This window comes from Myotis myotis, unplaced genomic scaffold, assembly GCF_014108235.1.
Source record: "Myotis myotis isolate mMyoMyo1 unplaced genomic scaffold, mMyoMyo1.p scaffold_m19_p_10, whole genome shotgun sequence".
Classification (NCBI taxonomy): domain Eukaryota; kingdom Metazoa; phylum Chordata; class Mammalia; order Chiroptera; family Vespertilionidae; genus Myotis; species Myotis myotis.
The window spans coordinates 28,871,784-28,896,425 of record NW_023416314.1 but is presented as its reverse complement, the minus strand read 5'-3'; the positions used below and the strand labels follow the sequence as shown (position 1 = coordinate 28,896,425).

The 24,642-nt window shown below is 38.7% G+C and overlaps 1 protein-coding gene across 1 annotated transcript; it reads right to left on the bottom strand.

The window, feature by feature from the left end:
- Positions 1-15,152: 15,152 nt before the first annotated feature.
- Positions 15,153-16,134, bottom strand: LOC118664555 (40S ribosomal protein S2-like). Its single transcript, XM_036324750.1, has one exon. It carries the CDS (start codon positions 16,126-16,128, stop codon positions 15,217-15,219), a length of 912 nt encoding a protein of 303 aa, XP_036180643.1. The 5' UTR covers positions 16,129-16,134; the 3' UTR covers positions 15,153-15,216.
- Positions 16,135-24,642: the final 8,508 nt, after the last annotated feature.

Genomic DNA, 24,642 nt, shown 5'->3' with positions numbered 1-24,642 from the left:
TATGTTCAATTTGTAACAATGACAATACATCCTGCATATCAGATATTTACATTATGATTCATAACAGTAGAAAAATTACAGTTATGAAGTAGCAACGAAAATAATTTTATGGTTGGGGGTCACCACAACATGAGGAACTATATTAAAGGGTCGCAGCATTAGGAAGGTTGACAACCACTGCTTTAGGCAAAACTTGTACAACTGCCAATACAGGTTAAATTTATTCAACAAATATTTCTTGCCTGCATACTCTATGCTAGGCATTGCTAGATGCTAAAATATAATAATGTGTCAGACAAACATGGTCTCTGTTCTCAACTTCTTATATTTTAATTAGCAACAGATGAAAGGTAATATGCTGCACCTCAAGCAACTTGGTAATGTCTATGACTTAAAAGTAAGAAAGTGAGCAAGAAAAAGAGTATGAAAGAGAGGATTAACCAAAATTTTTATTCCTTATTACTTCACTCAAGCACTTTCCAAAATCTAGCAAGCCTATAGCTCCCTATTCCCACTCTTCTTAGACATTAGGATTATCTAAATTATAATCTTTTGACATTCTGTTAGCTAAGCTAATATGAACACCTGGCAAACCCTTCCTCCCTCACCTTTCTATATTTATACTTCCTGATGCTGCCACATCAGTTAAAGATCATAATCTTATATAACCTTACCAAAAGTAAGGACATTTCCTTGAATGTAGCTGAGTTTTCTTGCCAGAACCTCAAAGTAAATTCTCTGCTTCCAGTTGTGGGATTCTTATTCAGGCTCTCAGCTTCCATAATGGTGATAATAAAGGGTGTCCCAAAATTCGCGCAAGAAGTAATTTTGATAGAAAACACAGGTTTATAATGAAAAATTGTAAATTTTTTATTGATTCATAAAGTATACAGTATAGGGTTATGTATAGAATAGCATATTGGGTAAATGGCCTCCACGGTTTTGCTGGCACATACGCACTCTTTTGTTGAAATTTTCCATGACTGTTTTGCATAAATGTGGCTGAATTTCGATGAGGCTCATTTTCATCTTGATGGCTTGGTTAATCGACAAAATTGTCACATTTGGGGTTCAGAAAATCCACGAGTGATTGTTGAGAAACAAATGCATCCACAAAGTGTCACTGTTTGGTGCGGATTTTGGGATGGAGGCATCATCGGACCATTCTTCTTCGAAAATGCGGCTGCTCAGGCAATAACAGTTAATGGTGCTCGCTATCGAGACATGATAATCCAGTTTTTCTGTATGCTATTCCATACATAACCATATATTGTATACTTTATGAATCAATAAAAAATTTACAATTTTTCATTATAAACCTGTGTTTTCTATCAAAATTACTTCTTGCATGAATTTTGGGACACCCCTTATGTAACTTCGTTGATTACTGACCTTGTGTCCTAAACACATTACATGCATTATCTCAGTTAAACCCTCAAACTACTTCATGACCTTAAGTTTGTGTTGACCAAACTTTGTTTCCTTTTCTCTTGAGCACACAAACTTCATTTCCCAGCCTCCTTTGTAATTAATTGGGATCATATGACTGATTTCTCTCCAACAGAATGTGAACAGAGTTAAAAAAGCCACTTAAAGCTGGGCCCAAAGAACCTCTAAAAACACCTACACATAAACACACACACACACACACACCAACACATACTCCACATTCTCTTTTTCTCTCCTATCTACCCTGTGAATGAAGACTTCAAAGAATTTAGAGGAGTTCAAAACCACAAAATGGAAGATCCCTGAGGCCCCAAATTAATCCTTGAAGGATTGCTGCCCAGGAGAAATGTAAGACCAGGAAAACCTGTGTTGGATTTGACTTGTTTTATTAAATTGTGCCTCTGAAATTATACACTTCTTTTCACTCCATTTTACTAATGGAGAAACTGAGGACTAAGAAAAGTTTAGTGACTTGCTTAAAATTCTCAGCTATTAAGGGAGCTAGAATTAGATCTCAGATCTCTCTGACTTTAGAGCCTGGGCTCTCACTGCTTGAGTGTCTCATGACAAAGTTCGTGTACATCTACATTGTCATAAACTTCCATATGGCCTTTATTATACACTGCTTCACCTAGCATGCTGAAGGGTAACAATCATCAGGGTAACCTCCAACTTCTCTCTCACATAAATGAAGCTCTCTTACTGTCCTTAACTTGAAGTATGGTAGCAATCATCTCAGGTAGAAACTATAATTTACCTTTAACCCTGCTGTTTGGCTTATGTACCTATTTGCTTTGTTTAACAATAGACAGGTTATTTTGATTTTCTGAATTATATAAATCATCCCATTCGATTAAATACCCTATTGATTATGTGAATATCCCATGGGTTGTGGTTATACTAGTCTTAGAAAGCACATTTTTCCTTACCTGGGAAGGACAGCACAATTATCCCAAGGTCAGATGGCTCCAGTTAACGTGTCCCTGTTGACTCAGTGTTCTGGAGACCCAAAACAAAAACTGTAATTTAGATAACATGCTTAAGTCTGACCAGGTTCCTCATTCCAGACCCGAGGCTCTAGATAATGTGTTTCTGTCAATTCAGTGATCCGGAGACCCCAAACTGTAATTTAGATAACGTGCTGCTTCTGCTTCTGTGAACTGCTTTTTGCAAATCAGGTTCCTCATTCCAAACCTTGGGATGTAGTCAATACCTTTGTGATCTTTGCCTATATAAGTCTGGTTTTGCGACCATCTTATTACTATGAGATTTGGGGAATGGCCCCTCATAGTCCCGGATTGCAATAAATGTGACTCTTTAATTCGACTTCTTGAGGCGTCCTTCTGTGATTCGCAGGGTACATTACAACAAACTCACCCTTGCCACACTCTCCTTTCTTTCAGGTATATTAATTTTTCAATTTCAATGACTTTTGATTTTATAATTTCAATATATATTTGGACCTTTTATACCTGTTTAGAGGTTATGTGTAGATGAGTTGTTAAATATAATCCTTACCTTGAAAGGGAAGATTAACCAAATCTTGACCGTGAATCATCATCAAAAATTCTGTAATTATGAAGCAGAATAAAAGTAGGATACCTGAGCCATTAAGATATCTAGCATCCATTCTTTTCTGTAACCTGTAGAGGCTGAATCAATCAAATCAAGTATTAGGACATGCAACATTGAACTAAAATAAGATCAGAATTTTAATGTCAATGTTAAAATTAGGATATTGAATTTTGACCAATAAGTATTAACCAAATGAAGGAGATTTATTAATTCATTTGAAGTAATGGGAGAATACCAGATCTGGAGCCATTCACACTTAGGTTCAAAATTCTATTCAAGTTATTCAGATTTCTTATATGTAAAGTGGATGAGCCCAGCCAGTGTGGTCACTGGTTCGATTCCCTGGTCAGGGCACATGCCTGGGTTGCAGGCTCAATCCTCAGTGCAGGGCGTGCAAGAGGCAGCAGATCCATGATTTAATGCTTTAAGCATTAAATTGTCAGCATTAAAATAATGTACGTGAAACACTAGTACAATATTTGACACCCAGTTGTCAATAAATCACTTAACAAATATTTACTCAGAATTTACTATGGGCAAAGCACTCTGATAAATTCTCAGAATACAAAGATTAATTAGACAAAATATTAACAATGTACTAAGTAATATGACCAAGGTATGCACAGAGTTCTTTAAGAGAAAAGGACATCTCGTTCTCCTGGAGGAACGAAGGGGCAGTGACAGGTAAGCTGAGTCCTGAAGGATGATTGGGAATTGTGAAGGGATCAAGGGGAAGTTATTCCAGGCAGAGGAAAACCATTTATGCAAAAGAAGCCATTTGAGAACTCAGTTTTATATGGCTTACACAGTGTGTGTGTGAGGTTTTCATTTATTAATTCAATCAGCGAGTAGTTCTTGAGTACCTGTGTGTGCTAAATAGTGTTTTGGGTCCTAAAAACGTATAAGTGAATAAAATAGAAATGGTGCCTCTTGAATGGTGCCTCTACTCAAGCAGGGCATATAACAAGCAATAAGTAAATAAAAAGGAAACAAATACAGGGAGTGATGAGTGCAGTGAAGAAAAATTAAGCAGGGTAAAAGAATCAAGAATGACAGGGGAGCGGGACTTTAAAGTAGATGACAAGGGAAAGCCTTTCTAAGGAGGTGGCATGTGACTTGAATGGAATGTGGGTATCAGCAACGCAAATATGGGAAGAAGATCATTTTGCATGAAGGAAACAATAGGTAGGATGGATGGTTCTCAGGCAGGAACTAGGTTAACTTGTTTGCAGGACACCAAGACCAGTGTTGCAAGAGAAATGAGTGAAGAAGTGAAAGAGACTTTGGAGATGACCTCAGATATGACTTTAACGCACATTGGAGAGTCTAGATAATATCCAGAACTGGATGCCCCTGCAAATAGACAGCAAGCCGTATATCCTAGGAACAAGCTGTTGACTGCATGAAATAGGCTGTTTCTATCAAGACCCCACAGATTGCCATATTCTTCTTTGCATGTGTACCCCCTTGGTTTTGCTTCTTTATCTTCTTGGCTATTTTCTTCCCCCTCGTCTGGATTAAGGTACTAGGTTTTTAATAGACACCCTTGCTTTTTACTCATGGTATTCCCAAGCTCTGTGTCCTACAGTTACCACAATCCACGGATCAGTGTTTCTCTCTGGCATCAATGTTTCTCTCCCTCTCTCCCTTTCCCTTCCTCTCTCTTTAAAATCAGTGAAGATATATGATTTGAGAAAGAGAGGATGGGAGAGGGAGAGAGAGAGAGAGATATCAGTTGCCTTCCACATGTATCCCAACTGGGACTGAACCTGAAACCTGAGTATGTGCCCTGACTGGGAATCAAACTTCGACCTTTTAGTGTACAGGATGACACTCCAACAGAGCCACACCAGCCAGGGCATGAAATTTATATTTTAATTGCAGTTTTAGGTTCGCAGCAAAATTGAGTGGAAAGTACAGAGAGTCCTCATATTCCCTGTCTCCACACATGCACAGCCTTCCCCACTATTAGCATCCACGGTGGTACATTTATTACAATTAATGAACCTACATTGATACATTATTGTCACCCAAGTCCATAGTTTACATTATGGTTCACTTTAGGTGTTGCACATTCTGTGGGTTTCAACAAACATATAATGACATACATCCACCATTGTTTTCTCATACAGAATAGTTACACTGCCCTAAAAATCCTCTGTGCTCTGCCTCTTTATCCATCCCTCCCTCTCAACCCTAACATCCTTTGATCTTTTTACCATCTCCATAGTTTACCTTTTCCAGAATGTCATATAGCTGGAATTATACAGTATGTAGCCTTTTCACTTAGTAATATGCAATTGTTTCCTCCATTATCTTTTCAGGGCTTGATAGTTCATTTCATTATAGCGCTGAATAATATTCCATTGTCTGGATGAACCACAATGTATTTATCCATTCACATACTGAAGGACATCTTGGTTGCTTCCAAGGTGTGGCAATTAGGAATAAAGCTGCTATAGACATCTTTGCGCAGGTTTTTAAAATTAAATTTATTGGGGTAACGTTGATTAATATGATTATACAGATTTCAGGTTTCTATGTTACAAAATCTGTATATTGTACTGTGTACCCACCACCCAAAGTCAAATCTTCTCCCGTCACTATATTTTAGGATCCCCTTCACCCCTCCACCCCCTTCCCTCTGGCAATCACCACACTACTGTTTGTGTCCAAAAGTTTTAATTTTATATCTCACATATGAGTGATATCATATGGTTCTTAGCTTTTTCTGACTGACTTATTTCATTTAACATAATATTCTCAAGGTGCATTCATGTTATTGCAAATGACAGTATTTCATCCTTTCTTGTGGCTGAGTAGTATTCCACTGTGTATATGTACCACATCTTCTTTATCCAGTCCTCTATCACAGGACACTTTGGTTGTTTCCATATCTTGGCCACCATCAGTAATGCTGCAATGAACATAGGGGCGTATATATCTTTGCAAATACATGTAAGTGCAGGTTTTAATATAGACTTAAGTTTTCAATTCATTTGGGTAATACCAAGGGGCAAGACTGCTGGATTGTTTTGTAAGTTTTGTAAGAAAATGCCAAATTGTCTTCCAAAGTGGCTATACAATTTTACATTCCCACCAGCAATGAATGGGAGTTTCTGTTATTCCACATCCTCACCAGCATTTGGTATTTTCAGTGTTCTGGATTCCCTAATGCCATATGATGTTGAACATATTTTCATATACTTACTTTCCATCTGTATATCTTGTTTGATGAGATGTTTTGCCCATTTTTAATTGGGCTATTCGTTTTCTTATTGTTAAATTTTAAGAGTTCCTTGTATACTTTGGGTAAGTCCTTTATCAGATATGTCTTTTGCAAATATTTTCCCCCAGTCTATGGTTTGTCTTTTCTTTCTCTTGACATTGTCTTTTGCAGAGCAGAAGGTTTTTATTTTAACTAAGTCCAGCTAATCAAATTTTTCTTTGATGGATCATGTCTTTGGTGCTGTATTTAAAAAGTCATTGCCACCCACTCAGAGTGGTGCAGTTGGTAGAGTGCCCTCCAGTGCACCAAAAGGTTGCTGGTTCAGTCTGGTCAGGGTACATACCTGGGTTGCAGGTTTGATCCCCAAAAGGGGAATGTATGGAAGGCAAACCAATCCATGTTTCTCTCTTCTCTCTTCTCTCTTCTCTCTTCTCTCTCTCTCTCTCTCTCTCTCTCTCTCTCTCTCTCTCTTCCTCTCTCTAAGTATGTCTTTGGATAAGGATTTTTTTTTAAGTCATTGCCATACCCAAAGTCATCTAGGCTTTCTCCTAAGTTTTTCTATATTATCTACTATGATTTTTATACTTTTGCACTTTACATTTAGGTCTAATATCCTTTTTAAAAAAAATGTATTTTTATTGATTTCAGAGAGGAAGGGAGAGGGTGAGGGAGAGGGAGATAGAAACATCAATGATGAGAGAGAATCTCAGGTGCCCTTGACCAGAATCAAACCTGGGACCCTTCTGTCCATCTGTAGGCCGATGCTCTATCCATTGAGCCAAACCAGCTAGGGCTAATATACTTTTTTGAGTTAATTTTTGAGAAGGGTATAAGATTCATGTGTATGTTCTTTCTGTTTGTTTGTTTGTTTGCTTCCTGGTTTTTGCATGTGGATGTCCAGTTTTCCAACACCATTTGTACAAAAGACTATCTTTGCTCCATTGTATTGCCTTTGTTTTTCCATTAAAGGTCAGTTGACTTATTTTTATGTGGCTCTCTCTCTCTTGCCTGTCCATTTTGTACCATTGTTCTATTTGTCTATTCTTTTGCCAATACCTCACCAATTTGATTACTATAGTTTTACAGCAAGTCTTAAAGGTTGGTAATGTCAGTCTTTCAACTTTGTTCTTCTTCAATATGTAGTTGGCTCTTCTGGGTTTTTGCCTCTCTAGATAAACTTAGAATGAGTTTGTTGATATCCATAAAATAACTTGCTGGGATTTTGACTGGAATTGCAATGAATCTATAGATCAATTAGGAAGAACTGAAATCTTGACAATTTTGAGTCTTCCTATCCATGAACATGTACTATCTCTCCATTTATTTAAGTTTTTTGTTTTTTTAATATCCTTCACCAGAATGTTGTAGTTTTCCTCGTATAGATCTTACACATATTTATTAGATTTACACCAAAGTATTTCACTTTTTGAGTACCAATGATCATTGTTTTTTAATTTCAAATTCCACTTCTTTATTGCTGGAATATAGAAAACTAGTTGATTTTTATTTATTGACATACTATAATCGTTTTTTAGTTCCAGGAGGATTTTCCCCCCCAATTCTTTCATATTTTCTTCATAGACAATCATGTCATCTGCAAACAGAGATAGTGTTATTTTTCCTTCCCTGTCTGTATACCATTTCTTGTCTTATTTCACTAGCTAAGTTAGTAAGTTTGTTTGTTTTTTTCTCTCCACACTATAAATATTTTACTTCATTCTTGGCTTGCATGGTTTCTAAGAAGAAGTCAGATGTAATCTTTATCTTTGGCTCTCAGTGGGTAAGGTGTTTTTTTTAATGTTTTGGTTTTTTTTTTAACCTCTGGCTTGTTTTAAGATTTTTTAAAATTTTATTTGATTTTCTGAAGTTTGAATATGATATGCCTTGCTGCAAATTTATATATATATACTAGAGGCCCGATGCACGAAATTCATGCAAAAGTAGGCCTTCCTTTCCCCAGCTGCTGGCACTGGCTTCCCTCTGGCACCAGGGACCCAGGCTTCCCTCAGAGCCCCAGCTTTATCTGGAAGGTCGTCCGGAAGGACATCTGGAAGGATGTCCATTCTAATTAGCATATTATGCTTTTATTTTGTATATGTATATATATATATATATATATATATATATATATTGATTTCAGAGAGGAAGGGAGAGGGAGAGAGAGATAGAAATATCAATGATGAGAGAATCACTGATTGACTGCCTTCTGCACACCCCTTACTGGGGATCAAGCCCGAAACCCGGGCATGTGCCCTTGACCAGAATCAAACCCGGGACCCTTCAGTCCACAGGTCGATGCTCTATCCACTGAGCCAAACCGGCTAGGGTGGTGTAAATTTTTTAAGGCATATATTCTCCTTGCTGTTTTCTGAGATTCCTGGATTCGTAGTTTGGTGTCTGACATTAATTTGGGGGAAATTCTCAATTATTAGTGCTTCAAATATTGCTTCTCTCTCTTTCTTTCTTTTCCTTCTGGTGTCCTCATTATACATATGTTATAGTTTCTGTAGTTGTTCTACAGTTCTTAGACATTCTGTTTTGTTCCTTTAGTCTTTTTTCTCTTTGCTTTTCAGTTTTGGAAGTTTCTGTTGTCATATCCTCAAGTTCACAGTCTAGTGATAGATTTTCCTCAGCCATGTGTAGTATATTAACGAGCCCATGAAAGGCATTCTTCATTTCTGTTACAGTGCTTTTGAATTTACATCTCTCTGCTAATATTCTTGTATGTTGTCTACTTTTTCTATTAGACCCCTTCTCATATTAATCAGTTGTTTTAAATTCCCAGTCTGATAATTTCAGCATCCCTGCCATTTCTAACTCTGGTCTGATGCTTGTTAAGTCTCTTCAAACTATGTTTTTGACTTTTAGTATTTATTATAATTTTATATTGAAATCCAGAAATAATGTACTGGGTAAAAGGAACTCCAGTAAATAGGCCTTTCATGGTGTGGTGGTAAGATATCAGGGAAGAAGTGTTCTCTAGCCCTATGACTGGGTCTCAGTCCTTTGGTGAGCCTGTGCCCATGTATTGTGAACCCTACCCATGCCATTCAGTAGCCCCACAAACATGCACACACCCCTTAGGTGAGACAGGATGACCAGAGGGAGCTGGATTTGTGTATTTCCCTTCCCCTGTGTAGGTTAGGCTCTGATAAAACCACAACATCTTAGACTCTGGTAAATAGCTTCCCTGCAAGTAGACCTTATTAAAAACAGGATGCTCAGGCATATTTCAAAATGGTTCCTTTTCCCCTTCTCCTGATGGAAACACCAAGAGAATTTTCTATGGTATTCACTTGGTGTGAGGGCCTGGTAGAGCGCCTGGAGGTAAAACTCACAAAAGTGGGGGTGAGGGAGGCTATGCCTGAGTTCTCCTATAGTTCTTAGCTCTCAGGCTTGTCCACATAAGGGCTTGAGTCTCCAGCAATTTATTAATTATATTTTAGGTTTTCTTTTCCTTGCACTCATTTCTGTTGGGGGTTTCAGTTCTGGTAAGTTGTGATTTTTTGTGTTCACCTGTATGTCTCCAATTTTGAAGGTAGTGGTTTGTAAACCTCGTGACCTCACTTCTCTGACAGATATAAGAAGAGTTGATTTTTTCAGTTTATTCATCTTTTTACTTGTTACAACAGAGTAGTAACTTCTATGCTTCTTATATGCAAATCAGAAACTGGAAAACATGCTCAAAGTTACTAATCATCCAAGAGATGCAAATCAAAACAACAATGAGGTACCATCTTATACCTGTCAGAATGGCTATCATCAACAAATCAACAAACCACAAGTGCTGGATAGAATGTGGAGAAAAGGGAATACTCGTGCACTGCTGGTGGGAATGCAGACTAGTGCAGCCACTATGGAAGACAGTATGGAGTTTCCTCAAAAAGTTAAAAATGGAACTCCCATTTGACCCAGTGATCCCACTTCTAGGAATATATCCAAGAAACCAGAAACACCAATCAGAAAGGCTATATTCATCCCTATGTTCCTTGCAGCACAATTTACCACAGCGAAGATCTGGAAAGTGCCCATCAGCAGATGAATGGATTAGAAAACTGTGGTACATCTACACAATGGAATACTATGCTGCTGTAAAAAAGAAGGAACTCTTACCATTTGCAATGGCATGGATGGAACTGGAGAGCATTATGCTAAGTGAAATAAGCCAGTCAATGAAAGAAAAATACCACATGATCTCACTCATTCATGGATAATAAAGACCATTATAATATAACTGATAAACAAAAAATAGATACAGAGGCGGAACAGCATTGAACAGACTGTCAAACTACAGCGGGAAGGCTGGGGAGGGTTGGGGGGTCGGAGGGGGGTAAGAGATCAACCGAAGGACTTGTATGCATGCATATAAGCATAACCAATGGACACCAAGAGATTGGGGGGTAGGGGAGGCTGGGGAAATGTCAATGGGGGCGGGGGGAGACATATGTAATACTCTTTGTAATACTTTAAGCAATAAAACAAAATTAAAAAAAAAAGAAACTGGAAGGCTGAACATATTAATTTTGAGGTGCTCAATAGACACCCAAATGGAGCTGTCCAGTACACCATAGGATATTAATGTGGCTCTCAGTAAGCTGGAGGTATAGGCCCAAACAACATGAGCATATAAGCAGTTGGTAAAATCACAGACTATGAAGTTAACCGGGGAGTGAGCTCCCAGGAGCAACACAGAGTCCTGGGGAATTCCAACATTAAAGAGACAGCATACAATTTTGAAGGAGCACTAAAGATATAGTCACTCTCTGATAAAATTAAGTTTTCCCTAGTACCTTGCTATTGCTCATATAAATTTATCAAAGTTCATTACCTTTTCTTCCTTTATACCTGCACCTCCTACACCCCAATTAACTAAAGCAATTATATTACATAATCCACTCATCCCAAAGCAATTTTTAACATGGAGACTTTTTTTAAAAGTAGAATAAAATATTCCAGTCTACCTTTTAAATAAGGTTCTATAGATAGTTCTGTAAATCTTTTGTTTGAAAATATCACTTTAAAATGAAGATATTTTATTCCCATTGACAGTCCACAGAAAGTTTGGAGTACCAAATTCTAAACCTCCAAAAGTGGGGTTAAAATTTGAGATACTGAAAGATGCCAGGAAACAGTGGCATTTCTGCATGCCACAGTGACATGAAGGCAGGAGAGACACATCTGCCAAACTTTTTATTGTAAGTAAATCACTTTGTACTGACATAGCTTTACTTTAGAGGAGAATGTTTGTGGGGATTTTCAATCAGATAAAAATAGGGCTGCTGTTTTCTATATGCCAATTAACATACTTGACATGTAGCCAGATCTGCCCTGGACACAGCAGGGGATGTACAGTTTGTCCTGATTCTGTGTGAAATGAAAAATGCAGTACTTGGCACATGAAAAAATATGTGAACCCAGAATATGCTGTCAAATACAGCAAGTCAAATGAAGAGAATTGATTTACTGAAGGGCAGTCTATGCTTTCTAGAGAACAAAGGAGGAAGGAAGACTCTCTGAACTACTAACATACAATAGGAATGTTGAGTTTAACTGTTAATACTACATGTCAATGAATAAACATATTTAAAGACATTTTCTTACAACTCAATTAAAGATGCATTCTCTTATTTAAAAAAGGAACTGGTAGTGGCTTATACACAGCATATAAATACATGTTAAAAAATTTTGCACAGAAAATCTGCCTTGATGTCATCTAGTCCAATTCCTTTACTTGTGGATGAGGAAAATTGGTCCCAGGGATGTTCAGGCTACTTTCATAAGGTCACCCTGATACATTGTCCTCACAGATTCTTTGGCTCATGAACTGAAAACTTTATGGGAGCATCAAAGTTACAGTAACATTTCAAATAACTAGAGTGCTTGAAAAATAGTTTATTCTTTAGAGAGAAAAGTGTTTTTATATTTATAACATCAAAAATTGACCTAAGTTGACCTAGCTGGTTTAGCTCAATGGCTAGAGCATTGGCCTACGGACTGAAGGGTCCCAGGTTCGATTCCGGCCAAGGGCACATGCCTGAGTTTCAGGCTCGATCCCCAGTAGGGGGTGTGCAGGAGGCAGCCAATCAGTGATTCTCTCTCATCATTGATGTTTCTATCTCTCTCCCCCTCTCCCTTCCTCTCTAAAATCAATAAAATATATTTAAAAAATTTTTTTAAATTGACCAAAGGTATCTTAGCTTATAGTTCCACCCTTATAAGTATCAGGTTGAAAACATGAAATTGCTGATCTTAGATAATTATTTACCCACAAAAACAGCAAATTTCATGTGGTTCAACCGAAAATATGAAAAGTAAACTAAATATTTCAATAACTCATAAAAACTCAAGTTCATAACTTCAAAGAGTATCATATAGTTTAGCATTATGTCTCCACATATCATAGTCCAAGTGACAGTATAGAAAATATTCTGGCTCCATAAATAACCTGAAAACTTTGGGAGCCGTGCTGTTTAGCCTCCAAGATAGACATCAGTGATGATCCTCACCTACTGGTATTCATGCCCTTGTATAGTCCCCTCTCACAATGAATAAGAATGACCTTTATGGCCAATGAAATGTTGAGGAAACGATGGTGTATGATTCCTCAGGCTAAATCATAAAAAATATTGCAGCTTCCACTTTGCTCTCTCTTGGCTCACTGACTCTGGCAGAAGTCAGCCGCCATGTTTTGAGAACACTCAGACAGTCCGATGGAGAGGGCCACGTGGCAGAGAACCCGGGCCTCCTGCCATCAGCCTGCATTAACTTGCCGCCTTGTAAGTAGGCCATCTCGGCAGCAGGTCCTCAGGTCCCACAGCCAAGTCATCGGAAGCCCTGACGGATAGCTTGATTGCAACCCCGGGAAAGACCCAGAGCCAGAACTACCCAGCTAAACTGTTCCCAAATTCCTAACTCACAGCAACTGTGTGAGATGCTGTTTTAAGCCACCAAGTTTTGTAATAATAGATAACTAATACAGGGTGATACATATCTGTATGTAAATATACAGATATAGATATTTTTATATTTACTTAATTAGTTTCCTAGGACTGCTATAACAAATTGCCACAAATGTGGCTTTAAAACAATAGAAATTTATTCTCTCACAGTTCTGGAGGCCAGAAGTCTAAAATCAAGGTGCGGGCAGGGCTGCACTCCCTCTGAAGGCTCTGGGAAGATCCTTCCTTGTCTCTTTCAGCTTCGGGTGACTCCAGGTGTACCTTGGCTGCATAACTCCATTCTCTATTTTCTCCATGTGCCTGGGGCATGTGTGTGTGTGTGTGTGTGTGTGTGTGTGTGTGTGTCTGTATGTGTGTGGCTTATAAGGAAACTTACCTTGGAGATAGAGCCTACCCAGATAATCAAGGATGATCTCATGTCCAGATCCTTAATTTTTTTTCAGATCCCTAATTTAATTACACCTGCTTTATCCAAAGAAGGCCACATTCACAGGTCCCAAGATGTGGACATAACTGGGAAGGCCATTGTTCATCTTACTACATGTGGTGTGAGTTTACATATAATTTAATATGTAATCTGCTTAAATCATCTAGAAGAGTCATGAAGGCAAATAATAATAACATGATAACAGTAATAACAAAAGACCTGGTTGAGTGTCCTAGTGAATGGGTTTAATTACTCAAAGCTGCATGACATCATCTTTTTTTATAAACAGGAATCAGGGGTCCTGAGGTGTAGCCTCCACTGGTTGTGTAGCCTTGGCAAGAAACTTCACTTCTATGACCACTTGTAGGGGGAAGGTTCTTTTCCCCCAGCCTCTTTCCATGCGCAGAGACATCCACTAGAGACTAGAGCAGTGATGGCGAACCTTTTGAGCTCGGCGTGTCAGCATTTTGAAAAACCCTAACTTAACTCTGGTGCCGTGTCACATATAGAAATTTTTTGATATTTGCAGCCATAGTAAAACAAAGATTTATATTTTTGATATTTATTTTATATATTTAAATGCCATTTAACAAAGAAAAATCAACCCAAAAAATGAGTTCGCATGTCTCCTCTGACACGGGTGTCATAGGTTCGCCATCACTGGTCTAGAGTACTACCCCTGGGCTTTCTTTGCCTCCATACTCACTCTCCCAGTGGAGGAGGGGGGATTTACTTGATTGATGAGTTCAGGAAAAAGAAAGGGATGTGGTTGACCAGGGCCTGGCCTAGTGAGGCATCTGGAACAAACTTTAAGCAGGCCCGCACTCTCAGGGTCTCCCCAGGTGCCTCATTCACCTCACCCTAGCTCCAGTCCTGTGCATAGCCTACACCTGGTTGGATCTCCCTGACTGCAGAGTCCTATATCTGTTCTGCTCTCTGCTAAGTGATAGGAGGCCTGCACCTGATTAGGGAGGTGTAGGGGTGTCCAATGGACCCATGTCTAGATGAGTAAGACTATCCAATTTGGGGGTGAAATGTGACCACATATCAAAGCCATATCTTTCAATTTAGCTTTTTACAACTAATAAAGCTGCTATTTTAATCTCCAGTTATCTGACTCCTTTATCTGTCTCTCAGCTGATTCCGAAGTCAGGTAGAAGAAAGTGCTATTTAATGACATTCACACATACGTATACACACACACCCCCTTAGACACACACATAACAGTTCCCTCATTTATTTTTTTTAAAAAAGGGAATAGATAACAGTAGGAACCTTTATAGCCCTACTGTGGGAGAGGAAGGAGACAGAGGGATGGTATTTTGTTTGTTTTGAAATATAGTATACAGCTCATGTGATCTCCCTGGAAGAAACTGAAATTAAGACCGGTTATGTAATCTGTTCAAGGGCACAAGCAAGTAACTGACAGGGCTGAACTTCATATGAATGTTTTCTGAGTCCTAAGCCTATGCTCTGTTTACTTAGCTCTTGGTTAGCCATCCATGTCTCTCTCTTTTTTTTTTTTTTTTTTTTTTTTTTTTAGCAGGCTTAATTCATTTTATTTTTCTTGTATAAAATTATGTGGTGGCCACAGCGGGAGCCTGGGTCCTCTGCACAGAAACTCTGGTGTGGGTCTTGACAAGATGGTCAGTGAATTCCTGATAGGGAGACTTGGTGAACACGGTCTCTTTCCAGAGATCTGGGGTGAGATAGCTGTAGGTCTTAGAGATGGCATCAAAGGTGGCCTTGGCGAAGTTGCCCAGGGTGGCAGTGCAGCCCCTGGCTGAAGTGTAGCAGTCGTCAATACCAGCCATCATCAGCAACTTCTTAGGCACAGGGGCCGAGACAATGCCCGTACCCCTGGGGGCAGGGATGAGGCGCACCAGTACAGAGCCACAGCGGCCAGTCACCTTGCAAGGTACGGTGTGGGGCTTGCCAATCTTGTTTCCCCAGTAGCCTCGCCGCACAGGCACAATGGAGAGCTTGGCCAGGATGATGGCTCCACGGATGGCAGTGGCTACTTCCTTTGAGCACTTCACACCCAGACCGACATGTCCATTGTAGTCCCTAATGGCTACAAATGCCTTGAACCGGGTCCTCTGGCCAGCACGTGTCTGCTTTTGCACAGGCATGATCTTCAAGACTTCGTCCTTGAGAGATGTCCCCAAGAAAAAGTCAATGATCTCCGATTCCTTGATGGGCAAAGAGAATAGGTAGATTTCCTCTAGCGACTTGATTTTCATGTCCTTGACCAGGCGGCTCAGCTTGGTGACAGGGATCCACTCCTTGTCCTCGGCCTTGCCTCCACGAGCTCCGCGGCCTCGGCCCCGGCCCCGACCCCGGCCGCGACCCCGGCCTCGGATACCGCTGCCAAATCCTCCACGGAAGCCGCCGCGACCTCCTATTCCGGGGCCCCCGGGGCCTCCGGGCCCTTCCGCAGCACCGGCGTCATCCGCCATTTGGTGTTTCGTCGGAAAAGAAGAAGCCATCCATGTCTCTTAATTCTAAATTCTTAGTTCTGAGATCACAGAGTATAATGGTACTGTTATTTGTAAGAATGAAAATTACAAGTAACTTGTCATCGCCAAGCTTGGAGCTCCTTGAGGGTAGACATTGTTTTATCCAGCTCTTAGTACAATGCCTGGAACACAATAACACTCAATAAATGTTTGTCAAACCAATGATGATTAATCTGGAGCCAGCAAGAGGCTAGGAAAATTAAGAACATAATATTTTGTGAATTGACAGTCTAAAATAGGTTCAATAATAAAACTACAATACTCCCCCTATTTCATGTAATAAATTTTATATGATTAGATAATTTTTTAAGTTTAGTCATCTCTCTATACCCTCAGTTTTGACATTGTTAACAGTGGCATATGGACCTTGATTCTCCCCTGAATCTTTTTAAAATGAAAAATGGGTTTAATCAGAAATTTTCTGGCTTTCACTATTATTCCCATGATCCTTGCTAGAAAACAATTATAGGATGTTTGGAGATGTTTGCCTTGTTTAGATTTGAACTCCATTGAGCTTTTTTTTCTCTCAGAAAAATCTCATGGTACACAGTTTCATACCAGCTTGGCATATGGTTATTTGGCCCATATGCTATTTTAAATAACATTTAAATTTAAGTTTGTATATTTAGGGATATAGTGATGATACCATAGAATTTTATTTTGAGTTTTAGTTCTTTCGGAGTTCCACAAGGTACAACCACATCTAGAACTGAACTTCTTAAGATGCAGTACCCAGCAAGTTTAGAGGAAAAAATAACCCCCTTCAGGTTTGCCTCTCTTCTACTGGACCAGAAGCAGCAGCTATTTATTTACACTTTAGTCCAGATTGGGGAAAAAAGGGGGATTTCAAGCAAACTGGTATAGCATAAGCCCAGGTGGTTGGCAACTGCTAACCAAAATGGTGGTGGAAAAAGACTTGTGTCAGACACACCCTCAAATATCGGCTCCCCCATCCTTGCTAGGTGATGGAACCTTGATTTTAGCTGGGTTTATAGCTGCTCAAAAAGAGAAAGAGAAAAAAAGAGCTTTGTCTGCAGTTAGGTATATGCATGTGACTAATTCCGATCAATGAGATGTTAGCAGAATTGTCCTTTGGGATTTCCTGGAAGACTTATTAGAGAGAGGTCATGCAGCCTTCCTTATTCCTATCTCCTTCATTTTGACTGAAAATAAAACATAATGGTTGAAACTCCAGCAATGTTTCTGGGCCACTAGGTAGAAGCCTTTCCATCTTTCTCATCTATACCCACTCCCAAGAGACAAAACGATCTATTAAAGCCCTCAGATATTGTTTTATATTGGGCAAAGTAAAGAGAAGGATCTAGCCTTAGCTCCATGGCCATCTTCTTTTTCTATTCCCCACCCCAAATATTATTCTATTTTCATCCTGACCGAAGAAACCAAAGATACCTGAGCAACTTCTTCCAGAAGAGGAAACTTGTTAATTAACGCTAGCTTTTGAATACAGTAGCAATTTTTCAAAAAATAGGGTTATAGTCTTCCACGATGGACTAAATATCATGGGTTTTCTGTACTATGAAATTAGTTTAAATTATTTCCCTGCATTTCAAATAGCTCATTAATTTTTATGACTGTAAGGGCCCTAGAGCCTTTCCTAGAATACTCACCAAAGGTGACTTTTACCCTTAAACTTCAAACTGGTTTACACATTACAGTTAAAGGTACCACAGCTGCTTCCCCAGAAAGCCTGGTTTTTCTTTTCAAATGCTTCCTCATTTTCATAATCTAATTTCTAAGATGTTTCAATCTATAATTATGTATTGAGTCCAATGTTGTAAGATTATGAGCTCATTTCTTTTTAACTTTTCTTTCTACCCTTGAAAAGATATGTCACATTTTCAATAGTGTATAATTATTAGTGAGGTAGGTAAGAGTAGAAAATGGGAAGAGAAAAAAAAAAGTTAGACTTCAACACGTAGGAAAACTTACCTAAGTTCACATTAAGCATTTTGGCTAAGTACATTCTTATAAGGAATGCCAAAAGATTTTTAGCCAGCAGGAACAAAAGCCTGACAAAACCAAAAGGCAGGTTTCCTTATGATCTAATAGGATAATTTTGTCTTCATAATTAGCAAATTGATATTGCTAAAATAGCACATGGAAAAGTATGCTCAGATGTTCCCCAATGGAAACAATGTGGATGACTCAGACCGTGAGCAATGGCAGCACAGGATGACATTGGGGAAATGCACACAATTGCCAAATCATATCCTCAGGCACCAGAATATGTGCTAGTCCGCTACCCACTACCGTCTCATGTCTCTAAGATATGTTGACACATTTATTTGTCACGAGTCTTTCTTTAGTCTGTATGTGGTGTAATACAAAAAGCACTGGGTTCAAGCTCTGAAGGCTTGAGCCCTAGACCAGACTCTAACACTTTCGACCTTGCGCATGCCACTTGACCTTGTCCAGTGTCAGTTTCCTCGTCTGTAAATTGGGGTTGATAATACCAGCACTAACTGCCTCACAAATCTGTTGTGAAGATCAAATGACATGTATGTATTAGTGCTTTGTACATATAAAGGTAAGCTTTCTCTTACTGCAGGTCTTTCCTATATCTTCAGATCCACTTGTGACAATCTTTTTGAAAATTTGTAGCCAGGCTAGATGTTTCAGTGACCTCTTAAAAGCAAATCCCTTATTCTCTGAGTCTCTTTATCTGTAAATGACAAGTTGGACTAGATTGATAGGTCAGAGGTTTATTTAAAAGCAGAAAACTTTTTTTAAATAAGCTTATTCAGACAATCACCATGTAAAATGGACAAAAGCAGGTTTGCTCTTGAGATGGTTGAAGTTGGAATGAGAATAACTCGGAGACTTGCCTAATTAGACTCCCGTCCCTTCCTACTATACCCCACTTAGGCAGCCACAACAAGCCTCAGGTCCTTCCCACTCTAACCTTCTCTAATACTGATGTTATGGTTCCAACCCTTATGGTTCTTCAAACAAAACTCTCTACGCTAGAAAGGGATAAAGAAAAGCTGTAGTATGGCTAGATACCCTGGCATCTGAACTCTTACCAACAAATTTGCGGAAATGTAGTCAAGTCAATCTAACCAGATAAGTGCCAAACTCCTTGATATGGAAGATGTCTTTAGGAAGCTACATGAAATGTCTCACAGTCTTCATGGAGCAGAGAACTCTGCCCCAGACTATAAAAGTAAATATTGAATGGGCAATTCTCCAAGTTGTTCTCCACTAAATATACAGCAATACTGCAGGCTCTTTGAAACTGTTTTCAGTAAGAATGACTCAGAGATGAGGAAGCCAGTTACAACAAAGCAAGTAATGCAATGCCATTTCTCAATGCCCCAAACAAGAGAGATGCTTAGGGAAGTTGGTTTCAGGGTACACAGTTCATGTAATCACAGAATGTCAGACCTGGAAATAATGTCAGAGAATAACCAGTCTATTTTACAGGTGACAAATCTGAAATCCAGGAAGACTGCTCAAGGTTAGGAATTCATTCAAGCTTCATTAACTAAACATAAGAGTGAATAGTAAGTATGTGCCAGGTGGTAAGGATAAGAAGGCAAATAAAGTCACTAATCATCCGAGAGATGCAAATCAAAACAACAATGAGGTACCATCGCACACCTGTCAGACTGGCTATCATCAACAAATCAACAAACGACAAGTGCTGGAGAGGATGTGGAGAAAAAGGAACACTCGTGCACTGCTGGTGGGAATGCAGACTGGTGCAGCCACTATGGAAGACAGTATGGAGTTTCCTCAAAAAGTTAAAAATGGAACTCCCATTTGACCCAGTGATCCCACTTCTAGGAATATATCCCAAGAAACCAGAAACACCAATCAGAAAGGCTATATGCATCCCTATGTTCCTTGCAGCACAATTTACCATAGCAAAGATCTGGAAACAGCCTAAGTGCCCATCAGCAGATGAATGGATTAGAAAACTGTGGTACATCTACACAATGGAATACTATGCTGCTGTAAAAAAGAAGGAAATCTTACCATTTGCAATAGCATGGATGGAACTGGAGAGCATTATGCTAAGTGAAATAAGCCAGTCAATGAAAGAAAAATACCACATGATCTCACTCATTTATGGATAATAAAGACCATTATAAACTGATGAACAAAAAATAGATACAGAGGCAGAGCAGCATTGAACAGACTGTCAAACTACAGCGGGAAGGCCGGGAGGGTTGGGAGACGGGAGGGGGGAGTAAGAGGTCAACCGAAGGACTTGTATGCATGCATATAAGCATAACCAATGGACATAAGACACTGGGAGGTAGGGGAGGCCGGGGGAATGTTAAGCAGTTAGGGGAGGGGGGGGTGGCGGGGGGGGGGGGAGGATACATATGTAATACTCTTAGCCTATCTAATAAAGACGGAATATGAAAAGAAAAAACCAAGGCAAATAAAGCATGATCCCTATCCAAGTAGAGTGAGAAGATGACAAATAAAACCACAAGTGTAGCTAGATGGATACAGAACCAGGACTCACATTCTGTGCCCAAGTTCTTAGCCAGTGTCATACTGCCTCTCAAACTGAAAATCTTGAGAAATTAGTACTGGAGCCAAACTGCTCCAAAGATTATTAATGGCAACTAAGCCTAGGCCCTTGGGGTGCACAAGTACTTATCCACATTTCTTGAGGACGTATCAATAATAAAAAGGACTTTATCCTTACAGGAAAGAAAACTCTTACAAAGATCTATCACTGATTCTTATAAATACTTCTTAGAACACTGATGAAACCATGAATGGGAAGGTCCTACAAAAGAAAACTAATCATAGCATGGTCTTAGCTCCAATTTTTGAAGATATCACCATCAAGGTCGAAATCATGAAAAATTCCATTAGTTACTGGCATATTTTCCAACCTACTTAAGCAAGAAAAGGTAATTTTAATTAGCTATTTTATGGGTTTATTATTTTTCTTTGGCATATAAAATACTGATGAAATATACAAGATTTCAAATATTTTGCCATCATCCAATAAAGAAAACAAAAAAGCCAAACAAAAACCTATGGCCATGCCTATAAAATTTCATGTCTTCATTATTGGAAAGATTCTAACATGAATTCTTTCTTATCAATTCCTTCCTACTTGTGACTTTTCTAAAGTGCTTTAAAATTTATAGTTTTTAACAGCACATACACCTAACAAGAAAACTTTAGGGAACAACCTCAGCATCTTACATTTACTTGACAAAAGTCTGGCATTAGTAGACTGAGGTCAGGCTACTCTATAAGGAATCTATCATCTATCCATCCATTTATCAGCAAGCATTTATTGAGTGCCTTCTACATGAATACCATGATATCATATGCTAAGCAGAATAATTTCTCAACGTGTAGTGTGAGGACCCACCTGCATCTTAATCACCTGGAGAACTTGCTGAAAACATATGTTCTTATATCTCATAGCATACGTCTCCCATAGTGGTTATAATTCCTGTTGCAAGTAACAGAAAACAATTTGGCCTTCCTTAGACAAAGAAGGCACTGTCTGGAAGGATATCAGGGGTTCTCAGAATTGACCAGAGATTAGAAACAAGGAAGCTTTAGTAAAACCACAAAAACATGTACAGGAATGACACTATAACTATCCCCAGTTCTAACTTTATCATTGCATCTCTGCTTAGATGGAAAGTTCTGAAAAAGAGCTTTCAGATGTTAGATTACTCTTCCTAACATTGGACACAGAGGTAGATTCCTCTAACGGAAAATGAAAATGAAAATGGGAAGTAGAGTTAAATGCTGGCTAGTCAAAACTGACAAATGCCTGTTACCTAACAGATCAGAACCTTTGAGGGTTGGGCTGGGGATTTTCTACATTTTTAAAACAAACTTCCAGATAATTATGAAGTATTCTAAAGTCTGAGAAATACCGATGTAAAGGATATGATCTATACCTTAGAATAGATTTAAACCAAGGTGGACAGCAGAGACATCTTATTTATGAAATTGAAGAAATATTCCAAGTCCCTAATCAGATGTTGTCTCTCTGCAGACATTGCACCCATCTCTACTCCTTGCCCTCATCAGCCACCTTTTCATTCAAAAATGAGCATCTTTATAAAAAGATACTATACTGATAGTCAATCACAGCACAATATAAGTATACACTCACTTTTATGGGAAAATGTATAGATGCATAAAAGCAAGTTGGGAAGATTCCACACCAACATGTAAATAATATAAAAGAAAATCAGTTAAAGCCAGAAGCAGTATCATTTTCACTATTGAGAATGAAGTTTGGCTGCTTTGTAGAGCCTATAGAGAAAAAAAATGAACTAAAAGTTGAAATATATGCTGTAAGTTTCAGTTAAAACACTCAGCTGTATAATTTAAGTAGGAGCCTAATGAAGCTCCACACATTTAAAAAAATCAAACTACTAAAACAATATTAACTTATTTTGAATTTTGCTTGTAATTACAGAATATAACAGATATCGAGTCTTTATCAGTGCTTCTATAGCTTTTCTGATTATACAAATCACAAGGAATGTTAATTAAAAATACAATCTCTTAGCTCCCAAGCCTTGGAGTTTTTGATTTATCAGACCTGGGATGAGACCAGGGAAACTGTCTTTTTCACCAATGCCATATGAAATTCTTATTACTAGAGAAATTTAGGAAACAGGATTTTATGTGAACAGTACCCAATTCCTGTACCCCAGAGGAACTTGGAAGGTACTAACTTTACTTGTACAATCAGTCTGTCAGGCACTGGGCTCAAGGCTTTCCACACCTCTTTTGGTCTTCGCAAGATTCCATAAAATAGAGAGTGTGTTACCCTTTCCAGGAATCAAACTCTGAAAGGTTGAATAACTGAACAATACCACAAAACCAGGTCCACCTGTCTCCAAAGGCTCTGCCAGTCAGTCTCTAATTGCTTCTGCACATTGCCAAATCTTGTGTGTCAGAAAAGGAAAGGGGGGTGGGGGGAGAATTTTAGCAAGTACACTTCAGTTTTTCAAGCTATTATTGACATATACAGCAAGTTTAAAAGTTAAATCTGTCTTTAAATTTTCTAGTTGAGATGTATAATTGTTCAAAAGAATCATGTAGAAGTCCCAGGGGAAGACCAAAAGGAATAGATGATCGTAAAATAGATGGAAGATTATAGTGGATTTCTATATTAATGTTATTTTGATAGAAAATATAGAGACCCTTTTGGTTGAGGAAGTAGAGGAAAGAGTAAATACTAGTATATCACAATATTTGAGGGGATCTGGTGAATTGTTGCTCTGAAGTTGGCAATTTAAACTATAAGGAGAGCATTCTTTTGATGGGTGCAACTCTTAATTCTGACTGAAGGAAGCAAGACAAAAGAAATGCACAGTCTGTACCTCCAACCTTTGTTCTGCATTAAATATGCTGGGAAGGGAGATTCTTCAAAAACTCATGATAAGCAGGCCTAGTTGTAAGAATCAGGTTGTCTTATACAAATGTAAGAATAATTGACCTGAGTTGAACTAACTTTTTTAGAGAACACAAGCTGAGTTGAACTAATTTTTGTGCAAGCTCTAATGTTCCCTGGAAAAGCCCAGCAAACACAACCTTCAGGCCTTTGGTGCAGAAATGGGATAGGCTATGACAGGAAAGGGTGGAATATGTCAGCAAGTTTTTGTTGAAATGAATGTTCCCTTGCTTTTAATTTGTGGTGTTGGTCCAAATGTAGACAATAGTGATTATTTTTCAGTTTGTTTTAGGATGTGGCTGCTTCCTTGGCTTTCAGAATAATCCTACTTCCTTGTTTTCCTTGTATCAATATGTCATAATATTTCTGCTTCACAGTTAGGAGAGGTGATCCTGGAAATAGACTAGTGTGGGTGTGGGGAAGGGGTGGGGGGAATTTATAGCTTAGGAGAGACCACAGTTTGGTAATAAACTTAGCTCAGGGGAGCTTCCAAAGAGGTATTAGACCCATCAACCAGTAAGAGGACAGTTAAAGAAATGAGTCTGTATAATGAGAAGGCCATTATAAAGAAATCTGATAGACTGACAGGGCCAGGCTACAAAGCAGCATCAAAAACCATGTCCTTCTTATGTAGATACTAGAGGCCCAGTGCACGAAATTCGTGCAAGGAGCTCAACCCTAGCAGCTGCGGTGGCTTGCCTTGGCCCTCGCAGCCCCGGCTTTGTCTGGGAGGTCGTTCGGCTGTCCAGTCTAATTAGCATATTACACTTTTATTATTATAGATGATAGGCTAGAAATTAATCTAAGAGCTTTGTGTTAGAAAAGCTAAATAATATCACAGGGGAGATATTTAAATAGGGAGAGTAGTTTTGACTTCCAAAGCACAGTTTGCATATGAGGAAGCATCCTACTGATCATTATTTTAATGTTTTGTGTATATTGAATTTATTTCATTTACACTTAATGTTTTAACTAAAAACAGGTTTGAAGACCTGAATCTGTAAGTTAAGAATCTTAAAAAGGCCCTGTACTCAAAAACTGAGAACTCCGTATTAGAAAGT